Consider the following 12903-nt stretch of genomic DNA (forward strand, 5'->3'; position numbering starts at 1 on the left):
CAATGCATTATCTTCAGTCTAATAGTGATAGGTGATTTCAGCAACATAAATTGTAACTTTTCGTGCCTCTTCTTTCAATAAATTTGAAAAATACAACACAAAGAATCAATTCTTTTATAATTATAAAGAAGAGAGAGAGGACAAACTAAAATGGAGATTATAAAACTTATCTGATGAAAGAAAATTTAATCAATTATAACAAAGAGATATCAGCCCTTACGGAAAAAAGCTATTGGTAAATGGTGAAATGGCCAATAGTAATTTGGCCAATAGTTAGTATTGTTGGTGAATAGTTACTATTGATCATTAGTTACTGTTGGCCAATAGTTACTATTGGTCAATAGTCCCTCGTAAAAAAGGTCAGTTTTCTCTAATTACTGTTAGCTTGTTAAAATAAGTATTATTAATTAGCATCAATTTTAGAACAAAATCATGAAAAAAAAATTTTCCTCGAGAAAAATTATCCTAAATTCGACAATTAATTTTTTTTCATGATATTTCCCAAACGGTCACCCATCCGAAGTTGTACCACGAACCTCGCTGCTTAACCCTTGACAATCGTACGGGAACTGCTGTATTTCGATGACCCACGAATCTGTATATGTCAACGTCTATATAATTGTGATATATCTGTTCAATGGAAATATTAAAAACAGATGGTTATGTGTTTATATCATAGTGTATGTATTAGTGTATGTATTATTTCCGCAAGTGTAATGCGCATGACGTATCATTTTTTATCTTTGTTTTTCATCGAATATTAAGGGATATAATGATACATCAAATAATAATGCACAAATAATAACAAATAATTGATTAAAATCGATTTCTTTATTCAAATTTGTATAAAAATTATTTCCGCAAGTGCAGAAATGTATTAGGCGAATAGTTACTATTGATGCTTCAATAGTTACTATTAGGACTCCAATAGTTACTATTGATGCTTCAATAGTTACTATTAGGACTCCAATAGTTACTATTGATGCTTCAATAGTTACTATTAGGACTCCAATAGTTACTATTGGATCCAATATTATTCAAACTATTGGAGTCCTAATAGTAACTATTGAAGCATCAATAGTAACTACTGGAGTCTCAGTAGTAACTACTGGAACACCAATAGTAACTATTGATTCTTAATAGTTTTTTTCCGTAAAGGAGGCCACCAATCACGTCAGATAGTTGCTTTAAACCGGGAAGATTCCAAATGTAACTTCACTTCTCCTGCTGCATTGCATACACATTCTCAAATTCTTTTTGTAATCCTGCGTACAAAAAAATGTTGCTATAAAGTTGTTATTATAAAAGGAACGAAAAATAAATAATTACAGCAAAGAAAATATTTATTTATTCTCACTTACGTATTCCTCTGTGCCAGCGATATGACAAATTTCCTAACCTGAATAAGCTAACCAAAACAAATTGTCTGCTGTAAAATTATATATAGAAATTATATATATAGAAAATAATTCGTATTCTTATATATCAGATAATGTGTTTTACAGCAGAGAATTTGTGTAATAAAGCAGAAAATATTTATTTATTCTAACCTCACTTACGTGTTCGTCTATGCCATCGATGTGACAGATTTCATAACCTCAATCCTTTATTATTACCGAGACTGTAATCCGACTTTAATGATCGTACAGATCGCAATCGATATTTAAGCCCATAGCACATACAAAACGTAAGGCCGTAAAACGTAATCAGTAAGCGAATTGGCTAATCACTGTAGAGACCGTAAGGCCGGTAGCGAATCCAATGTTACGATTTCCTTACTGTTACGTCTTACGGCCTTATGTTTTTCTATGTGTTTCTGGCTTTATTCTAACTTTACTTACGTGTTCGTCTATGCCATCGATATGACAGATTTCTTAACCTCAGTCCTTTGTTATTGCTAACTGAGACTCTTAGTCCGACTTTAACGATCGTACAGATTGCAGCGATCGATATTATAGATTTATAGATACCCATCGCGACCACATTTATTATCTCTCACATTTATTTCTTTCAAACAAACAAACACATAGACACACATTTCCTCGACGGCGAACACCTAGACACTCACTTCCTCGAAGGCGAACACTTAGACACTCACTTCCTCGAAGGCGAACACGTAGACACCTACTTTCTCGACGGCGAACACTCAGACACTCACTTCCTCGACGTCGAACACGTAGACACCCACTTCCTCGAAGGCGAACACCTAGACACTCACTTCCTCGAAGGCGAACATCTAGATACTCACTTCCTCGACGTCGAACACGTAGACACCCACTTTTTCGAAGGCGAACTCCTAGACATTTAGTTCCTCGAAGGCGAACACCTAGACACCTATTTCCTCGACAGCGAACACCTAGACACTCACTTCCTCGAAGGCGAACACCTAGACACTTTCTTCCTCGAAGGTGAACACGTCGACACCCACTTCTTCGACGGCGAACATCTAGACATCAATTTCCTCAAAGGCGAACACCTAGACATTCACTTCCTCGACGACGAACATATAATTCAAATTTAATATTTATATATATATAATAACATTATATATATGTATTATTAATAAATATTTTATATTATATTGAATAATATTTTATTCTTAATTATAAGATTCAAACCGCGCGCGTGTCATACACTGGTCTGCTGGTTAGGTATAGAATAGAATAGAGTGAGATGATAGATAGAGTGATAGAGTGAGTTAACATATAAAGTCAAAGGCCCTCTATTATAGAAAAAACGAGACGTACATTTCTCTGGTCGGCGACGTTGATGACGTATCTTAAAAATAAAACGTGAAAATTCACAGATCCGGACTTTGCGTCGCGATGTCTCCGCTCGTAGGGCACGTAGAAAAAAAATGAAAGCACTTTTATCATACAATTTAAGTATTTCCTGTCGATTGAGCGTATGTAGAACTTAATCGGTTCAGCCGTTACTGAGATCTGATCATCTCGACCCCAAAAGTTCTCAGTTTCGCGGAAAGGAGGCACGGCAGTGTCGCGCGCTTGGCTTAGTGCCGAGACACTACCGTGTCTCCAGATCCTGAAAAGGATCTTCTAATCTGTAAATGACAAAAAAGTATTTACGATACAGTAATTATATGATTTAGTCGGTAATACAGACAACTTTAGGATTTCCTTAATTTAAATAATAATATAAATTCAAAATTTTTGAGAATCTGAATAACTAATAAAATGTTATAGAAAAACATTTAATTTAAATACTTTGAGTTGTGAATGTTTTTCTATAACACACGTGTTATAGAAAAATATATACATCAAATTAATATGTCTGCAATGTATATGACAGTATCTAAAAGCATTATTTTAAGTCAGTATAAAACTATTATGTGATTTTTATTAGGTGGATATCACCGAACTCTGTCCATCAGCCACTGTACTAGCGCAACAATTGACTCATGTAGAACTTGAAAGACTCTCTTATATCGGGCCCGAGGAATTTGTGCAGGCTTTCGCCAAAGTAAGTTTGTTTCAAAGCAGAATTACAATTTTCTTATACTAGAGTTATTTTATAAATACTTTTACAACAAATTAATATTTGTATTACAATTATATACTAAATACTATTATTTTTATTATTCTATCAGGAGTCACCGCATTTAGAAACATCTTTTAAAGATATGAAGAAAACTCGGAATCTTGAATCGTACGTTCAATGGTTTAATAGACTGAGCTACTTCGTAGCAACGGAAGTTTGTAAGGTAAGTATGATAGCTTTATAACAAAGTCAAGTGTAATTTCCTTACGAATTCTCGATATTTAAAAACCATAAAATATGTATCCGACGATCAGTTGAGAGTCAAACGTGGTTCTTTGTACGTAATTGAATATTTATTCTTTAAAAATATTGAACGTTTCGACTCTACTTTGGAGTCATCTTCAGCATAATTAATCTCTGTACTCCTCCGAATGTTTGAGACAGAGTCACACTCAAATTTTCAGATCCGATGTGCGATCTAATAAAATATTAATTTCGTTAACCTCAAATTAACTCAAAAAATTAAAAGTAGTGACTCACCTCAAACTTCAAAGAAAAGTCATTACAACAATATAATTTAGATTCAAATTCACAAAACTATAATTTTAAAAATTAATACGTCATCCTTATAAAATAATAAAAGTTATCTCATACAAGCCTAAAACATAACTAACTTTCAGTGTTGGAACAGATACCGTTTGAAAGGTATCTAGATATAAATATAGGTATTGTATGGCAAAAGTATTTAGATATAGTTATAGATACATTTTTTTACAATTACCTAGGTATAGGTACAGATATAAATAAAAAGTACCTGAAAATTTAGATACTTTTTAGGTACTTAAAAAAATTTTTTTTTTAGTGGAGAAACAGGAAAAGAGAAAGTAATAAACAACTTAAATTAAATATCACATTTTATATCTCTATTTATTTAACATATAAAGAAATATAAAATAATATTATTAAGACTCGTTTGAATAAATCCAAGTGGTATTGACAATGCCTAATTCGACTCAAACACTGAGGAGAGGTTACGCTCTGCTCTTCACCGATTTTGATCAAACTTGCAGCGATGTTAGAAGAGCCTATCAAATGAACACCTGTAAAGCCGTTCGCTCCATTGGGCCTTAGAAGCCGAGTAATGATCATTTAAAGATATACCAAAAATCTGGAAAACAGTCTAATATCTCGGAAAGTATGCATTTTTGAGAAAAATGTCTTAAACAAAACTGATAAGGTTTATTCAGATGTATATACTAGTCTTATAGGTTTGACCTTGGGCGCCACCGTCAAGGTCAAGTCAAGGTCACGGTGCCGCTCAAGGTCAAACCTATAAGACTAGTATATACATCTGAATAAACCTTATCAGTTTTGTTTAAGACATTTTTCTCAAAAATGCATACTTTCCGAGATATTAGACCGTTTTCCAGATTTTTGGTATATTTTTAAATGATCATTACTCGGCTTCTAAGGCCCAATGGAGCGAACGGCTTTACAGGTGTTCATTTGATAGGCTCTTCTAACATCGCTGCAAGTTTGATCAAAATCGGTGAAGAGCAGAGCGTAGGCTCTCCTTGTGAGTGTAGTCGTGTATTATATGTCAGCTTTATTGTTGCAATTAAATACAATTCTCAAACGTTTCAATCCCGCTTCGGATCCTCATCAATAATTTGCATGTTCCGATTATCAAAATGTTTCCTAATACAATGATTAATCGGAGCTAATGATGTTAGTATGTTCACAATTAGATAGTTGAAATGTGGTAATCGGAACATGCAAATCATTGATAAAGATCCGAAGCGGGATCGAAACGTTTGAGAATTGTATTTAATTGCAACAATAAAGTTGACATATTCTACACGACTACACCCAGTGTTTGACTCAAATTAGGCATTGTCAATACCACTTGGATATAAAGAAATGTTTCAAACGTATTTAAAAAACATAGAGATCTCTCTAACATCTTCAAAAGCATAGAGACTACAAAACATAACTTTGTAACGTGAGAAATAGCTATGTACAACATTAATGGTGGCGACAGTGTATAATACCTGTAACTATGTATCTAAAACTTAAAAGATACCGTATTAAAAAATAACTAGATACGGATACAGGTATCTCCGTCTATAAGGATCTAGGTAATGCACTTAGGTACAGCTAAAGTATCTAGATACTGTATCTAGGTACTTTTACCTAGATACGTTCCAACACTGCTAACTTTAAACATAAAACAGTATCAGTCGCCAACAAAAATAAACATAAACGTTCACTAACGAAAATAAAAATAAAAGAATACATACCATTTGTCACACTAACGTTTATAACCAATGTTAAGAAACTTTTTTATTCGTAAAAACAAACATTATTATATATATATTATTTAAAAGATGAATATAATTTTGATGTAAGCCTTCCGTGTCTGATCTTAAATTAAACGCATTCTATTGTAAAGTAATATGTAGTGCTTCTGAAATCAATCGTTTACCTAAATAGCGTTCTTCATCTAATATTGAGATATTATCCTAGTCAAATTCGTGATTAAAATCAAATCTATAGTCAATGATTGTTACGTCCGGCGCTCATTTTTCGATTCAGATTTCGCCCCTGAATCTTTTATCACGCTCACACTCATTGTTATCGCGCCGTACGTTTTCGCCTGCGTACCTGATTAACTCCGAGCAGCGCCGCACTTACGCGAGGACACCACCTCCCGGGCGCCTCACGCCGATTAATTAATTGCTAAAATTCGCGTTCTAATCAACGCCACGATACAGCTGAGAGCATGACGATGCTGGCCAGCGCATGTTGCGCAAAACTATACCGCACTACCTCAAATTAATTCAACCTTTTCTACCGAAATCATTAACGCAATAGACAGGCGTAATGAGAATACGGATTTACTGCGCATTGCGCGATACTCGCTGATCCGCGTTGACAGATAGGGCGAAAACCTATTCTGAAAAACTAAAGTTTGGTATGCGGCCTTATCATAGCGCCTCCACGGTTGTTAACGAAAAACCGACTCGGTACAATGTTTGCGATAAATACGAACTAGAATCGTACTAAGTACGAAAACCATGCGCCCATCAGGTAATGAGAAATTAAATATTCGCAAAAGTGATTTATTGCCTTTTTTCCGTGGAAATTTGGCATTTCCATACGCCGCGGCCACCAAGCTGGCCCTATATAATCGAGCGAAACAGAGCGCTCTCGTTCATTATTGTTCTATTTCTGATAGTACTATAAGGTTCTTCGTGAATAAGATTATAGAGTCATTCGTAAATCATTGTGCGACAAATCCGTATTGGAATATATCTTGACGGCGTAAAACCGATCGCGAGACATTCTCGAAACATATTGTTAAGAGCCGGGATAATAATCACGCGAGCGTAAGTGTATAAATTAACTAATTAATTATATAATAAAAGTAGTGCGCGCTCTGCCGTGTTCAACAATAATACATTCTAGTTATTTTGCGGTCGTATTGTGCGTAGTGCGTAAACGGAAATTTACTCGAACCTGTACCAAGCGATTATTTATTTTCATACTTTTGAGTTTTGTTCTTTCTTTTCTTTTCGCCGGATAATTAATTTCACGTATTCGCGGGTCTCTTTCGTTTATTTTTCAATTATTCATTTTTGCGTTAATATATATAAAGATATATATATATTTATATCAAGTGAACAATGATGGACCAACGTTTTTTTTTTGTGTGTGTGTTGTGTCGTTTAGTTAATTCCTTCCTCCCCCAGTGAGCAGCATTAATTTTCCCCTCAACGATTTGCAAGCAAGCGGAGTTTGAGCGCTGCCACATTCAGTAGCTCGATTTCGTGCCCCCTTTTTTTTTTATACTGCTCACTGGTCGTCGCGATCGACATATCCGCCGAACCATAGATATAACTCGCATTACTCGCGCATTCGCTACTCGAAATTCCGCTCGACGACGACACTCGCGTAACTTCCACGCTATTTACATTCCTCGCGACGTAAGAACCGCTTGTTCTATTCTCTTACTTTTAATTACATTATTTTCTCTACAGTTCTTCTCCAGTGAGTAGTATTTTTTCCCCTCAACGATTTGGAAGCAAGCGGAATTTGAGCGCTGCCACATTCAGTAGCTCGATTCCGAGCCTCCCCTTTTTTTTTATTATATATGCTGCTCACTGGTCGTCGCGATCGCAATATCCGCCGAATCAGGGGTCGTAATTCTGCCTGATTTTAATTCTAACTCTCCCCCTTCTTACACCGACTAAAATGTTATTCTCGCATCCGGCAGGTTATGCCCCGCACCCGGCGCGGGCGTAGAGCGAGGCAAAGCACCCAACAAAAGAGACTCTGGTGGGAGCTCACCCGAGGCGGGGAGTTCGACCCATCTGGAGTCTTCCCGCAGGAACAGGATCCTCCGGATCCTCCGAGAGCGACCACTGAGCCGATCGCCGGTTCTGCTCCTCGGCCTCCGCGGCCTCGCGCACCAGCTCCTGCCGCGACCGCGATTCGTCCGGAGCCTCCGGACGCCGATAGCTACGCGCCAACCAGGAAGCCTACCCGGCCGCTGCCGGTATCACGCCAGGCCCCGGCCTCGACGTACAGGCTTGCCTCTCCACTCGCGCCGCCTGTTGTGGAGAAGCCACGCGTCCGAAATATCACTGCGGTGCCAAGGAACCAGCGGTTCCTCAAGCTTTTGATCGTTAGCGGCGAGGAGTTAATATCAACCATCGCACGGACGACCACCATTCCGTGGTGGTAGAAGGATTATCCTCTTTTCCCTCTTTATTCTCTCTTCCCCTCCTAAAAGATTCCTCGAAATGATGAAATTTGGCGTCGTCTGAGGGCCTCACTCGCCCCTTCCGGGCGATCATAGATTACATACTAATGTATATATATATAATGGCGCGATGCCACCTCGATTACCGCTATGATTCTTGATTATATTACTGCGCATAGTTTTCATTTGCTTTTATGCCATCACGAGGGTCACCTCCCTTTCAGCTCTTCTAGCAACCTCGTTTATATGTATTTTGCTTCTTGCTTTCTTTTATTATTCTCTCTTTGTTGTAGATAATGATAAATAATCATTTTTATGTTATTCGATTCGTCGTTCTTCCCTCCCCACTAGGGGAACCATCGATAAATAAGTTACACATTTTGTTCCATACGCAGTTAATGTGGTAACGATGCCCATTTTTTTTACATGCGGCAAATCTGCCCGATGAAGAATATACACCGAGGCGAGAGACGATCGGTGCTTCCGCTCGGCCCACTATCGCTCTTCGCGCTCTGATCGTTCCCCTCCTTCTTCCACAAATCCCTCCACCCATATTCATAGAGTATTTTCCGATCCTACACGCCGCATTCGGGAATTCGCGATTTACAAACGCGCCAAAAAAAAAACCCGGACGTAACAATGATAACAGAATGATTACTAGTATTGCGGTTAATATGATTCCTATGCTCTGATATCCTAGTTTTTAATTTTCTTCCTTTCTGTCCCACGTATGAGGCGAAACATGACTTATAATTTATTTTATATACTACATTTCTCTTTTTTTTCTCGAGGAAGAACATCTTTCTGTACGTTTATTACGCTACTTAATTTATTAACACTATTAAACGCCAATTTAGTATCACAATTGTTTTTTATTCTATTAAATTCATCAGATATCTTGGAAATATAAGGAAGAACAAACCATGAGTTCTTAGATAATTCAATATTGTCTATGGAATTTATCTGTTTATTCCTTCTGTAAATTAAAGTTTTTAATCTAGAATTAATAGTATTTTGAATAGAAGTTTGAGGTGAGTCACTACTTTTAATTTTTTGAGTTAATTTGAGGTTAATGAAATTAATATTTTATTAAATCGTACATCGGATCTGCAAATTTGAGTGTGACTTTGTCTCAAACATTTGGAGGAGTACAGAGATTAATTATGCTGAAAATGACTCTAAAATGGAATCGAAACGTTCAATATTTTTTTAGTCTTATGTATCTCTTCGCTTTACAAAAGTATTTTAGTCTTTTATGATATTGACTCCGTTATTCAGTAAGAAGGCGTGAAAATATAAGGGAGCGCGAGCATAGGAAATGACGTGGTAATGAAATATGAGGTCACCAAAAATAAAACATAAAAAGAAATAGATTATAATTCGTCAATATATTAAAATGCAATTATATACAAGTGCGTGAGACAAAAAGTAGAGAAATGATATATCGCTCGATTGGAACACCTTTATAATTCGGTCGCGATATCACGTATTGTATTTGTCGATTCTCGGTATATAACTCGCTATTCTAAGAAACGCGACTGTTTCAACACGTGTCAGCTGATCGACTGTACGTGTCATATCTCTCACTCGCTTCTCGTCCGTTACGTCTTTCTAGCAATTTCTATTTTCGGTCAATATTATTTTGCGTGTATTTGTCTCGGTTGTCACCGTTAATTTTAAAATAATAAATTAAACTACAATTTCCCTGCTACATACTTTCCTTATAAAATATAACATAATCTCATAAAATCATACATTAATCACAAAAAACCCATGTCAAGTATGTGTTCGTGTATCTCTGTGTATCTCTAACTATTTTAATTTAATGCGTTATTATATTTTTACAGCTGAGATAATGGTGACTTAGTCACCACATTTTTAAAGAATAAATATTCAATTACGTATAAAAAACCACGTTTGACTCTCAATTGCCTGATCCTCGGATACATATTTTATGATAGCTTTATATTTTTTGCAATTTTTGTGCACAATTTTTATTACTTATTAATTAATCAAAAATTTGTAATAAAAGATACAAGAACATATTTCTCAAATGTGTCAAAAAAATTACAGTAAATGTTACATTTTATAACGAATTTTTGTCTTTTTCAGCATGCAAAGAAAAAACAACGCGTTCGCGTAGTCGAATACTGGATTGAAACTGCTCGAGAATGCTTTAACATTGGCAATTTTAATTCTTTGATGGCGATTATTGCTGGCCTCAATATGTCTCCGATATCTCGTTTGAAAAAAACAGTAAGAGAAAATATATTTCTTTTCAATTTTGATGGTATTGTATACATAATATATATAATATATTGTATACGAAATTATACTATATTAGGAAAAAACATAATAATATACATTCATAGAACGTCTTATATTTCGATTAAATCGCATATTAGGAAGTTGTAAAGACAATTCTCAATTGATATACATTTTCTTTGACATGCATATATACATATACATACTATGTATCTCTCAATTTTTCGATTACTTCAACACGAGCGTATTTGAAAGGTATGAATATTCGTAAATCATAAAAATGAAAAGCTCAACCTCTCAAAGAGGATACTCTAAAATTTTAATCGTTTTATCTAATAATAATATATTACCATGAAAAGTAACTGACATATTATTAATTAAAGGTGCCAGTACAAAATGAACATACATAAAGTGTATGTAGCTTTCGGCCGATTTTCGAATCGCCTCCGAATGCCTTTTGCTGTCCCCCTCACCTCATCGCGCGCAGATCACCTGTCGCTCGAGCGGCATTTGGATCGCGCGCGGTGAGATGAGGACAGCGGAAGGCGGAGACGATTCTAAAATCGGCCGAAAATTACATACACTATATGTATGTTCACTTTGTACTGGCATCTTTAATTAATAATATATCAGTTACTTTGATGGTAATTTGGTAATATATTATTATTGGATAGAAAGGTTTAAATTTTAGAGTTTTCTTCTTTGAGCATGACTTGAACTTTTTATTTTTATGACATGATTTTTTTTTATATCATTTACTTTTTAGAGTACAAAAATATCACAAATATATAAAAAAATAATTTAAAAATATTAATATAATGAAAGATAATAATAATTGACTGGTATGATTTTTAAAAATCAGTAGAACGTGTAAAGCCTAATCGAGTCTTGAAAACAAGTTGTTAATGTTTATTATATTGTGTGAATTTATATACTGCGTATGTAGTCCCCCCCGCGACGCTGATAGATTTTCAGCATTGACACATACATATTCACTACCGCAGTAATATCACTTAGTTAAATTGAGAATCAATCTAACATATTTTTTATGCCTATAGCATCTTATTAGATCTTAATAATATGTTGAAAGACATATATTAAAATTTAATATTAAAGTAATCATTTAGAATCTATGAAAAATAAGATTGCGAAGAATATCATAAGTTGGCGTTTCGTCCCGGCTTCCACTACTGGACTCATCAGTAAGGTAATGTAGTGGGAGCCTACCTTAGACGCCTGGGAAGATGTTAGAAAGAAGTTCTATATAAACAAATACTCATGTAATTCGGCACTTGCGAGAAATGGCATGAGTAACTATAGACCTCTGTTGGCTAGTCGACGTAGTGATATTCTTCACATTGTTCTTAATATTTAAATAAGTAATTAAAGCACATTTTTCAGGCCGCGCGATATGAATATAATGAAAAATAATAATTTACTCGTATGATTTTTAAAAATCAGTAGAACGTGTAAAGCCTAATCGAGTCTTGATCTATCAGCGTCGCGGGGGGAGACTACATACGCAGTATATAAATTCACACAATATAATAAATATTAACAACTTGTTTTCAAGACTCGATTAGGCTTTACACGTTCTACTGATTTTTAAAAATCATTCGAGTCAATTATTATTATCTTTCATTATATTTATATCGCGCGGCCTGAAAAATGCGCTTTAATTACTTATTTAAATATTAAGAACAATGTGAAGAATATCACTACATCGACTAGCCAACAGAGGTCTATAGTTACTCATGCCATTTCTCGCAAGTGCCAAATTACATGAGTATTTGTTTATATAGAACTTCTTTCTAACATCTTCCCAGGCGTCTAAGGTAGGCTCCCACTACATTACCTTACTGATGAGTCTAGTAGTGGGAAGCCAGGACGAAACGCCAACTTGTGATATTCTTCGCAATCTTATTTTTCTTAGATTTACATTTATTATTACTTTAACTTTACATTTTTAGAATTTAATATGTCTTCCAACATATTATTAAGATCCAATTTATGATGCTGTAAGCATAAAAAATTGTGATATTACTACAGTAGTTGATTAGATTTGCGTTTTAATCCGAAGGATTTTCGGCGCGCAATTGGGGGAAACTACTTCTGTAGTATATAAAATTCACTCTATAACATATTTTATATATGATCGCACTAATAACAGTGAATAGCTCTCATTAGCCTCTATATTTTTGTTATTTGAAATTACAATTAAATTATTTAATCGTCGTTACAATTAGCAACTAATTTTAATTATTTATTAGTTTTAATTGTGTACGTAATTGACAATTGACTTTTATAGTATGCATTGTGATTTGTTCGGTTAATATACTATTAAAAAAAAAACAAAATTTGTTTTTATATATATA

The 12903-nt window shown here is 35.0% G+C and overlaps 1 protein-coding gene across 1 annotated transcript in view; it reads left to right on the forward strand.

The window, feature by feature from the left end:
* Window positions 1–247: 247 nt before the first annotated feature.
* The window catches only part of LOC108774371 (ras-GEF domain-containing family member 1B), a 98478-nt gene continuing 85822 nt past the window's right edge, over window positions 248–12903 (forward strand). Inside the window, exons 1-5 of the mRNA XM_018540463.1 lie at window positions 248–272; window positions 911–1122; window positions 3364–3480; window positions 3608–3721; window positions 10376–10519. Coding sequence (XP_018395965.1) covers window positions 248–272; window positions 911–1122; window positions 3364–3480; window positions 3608–3721; window positions 10376–10519 — 612 coding nt within the window. The remainder of the gene's footprint in view (window positions 273–910; window positions 1123–3363; window positions 3481–3607; window positions 3722–10375; window positions 10520–12903) is intronic.

Source organism: Cyphomyrmex costatus, unplaced genomic scaffold, assembly GCF_001594065.2.
Source record: "Cyphomyrmex costatus isolate MS0001 unplaced genomic scaffold, Ccosl1.0 scaffold25, whole genome shotgun sequence".
In the NCBI taxonomy this organism is placed as follows: Eukaryota; Metazoa; Arthropoda; class Insecta; order Hymenoptera; family Formicidae; genus Cyphomyrmex; species Cyphomyrmex costatus.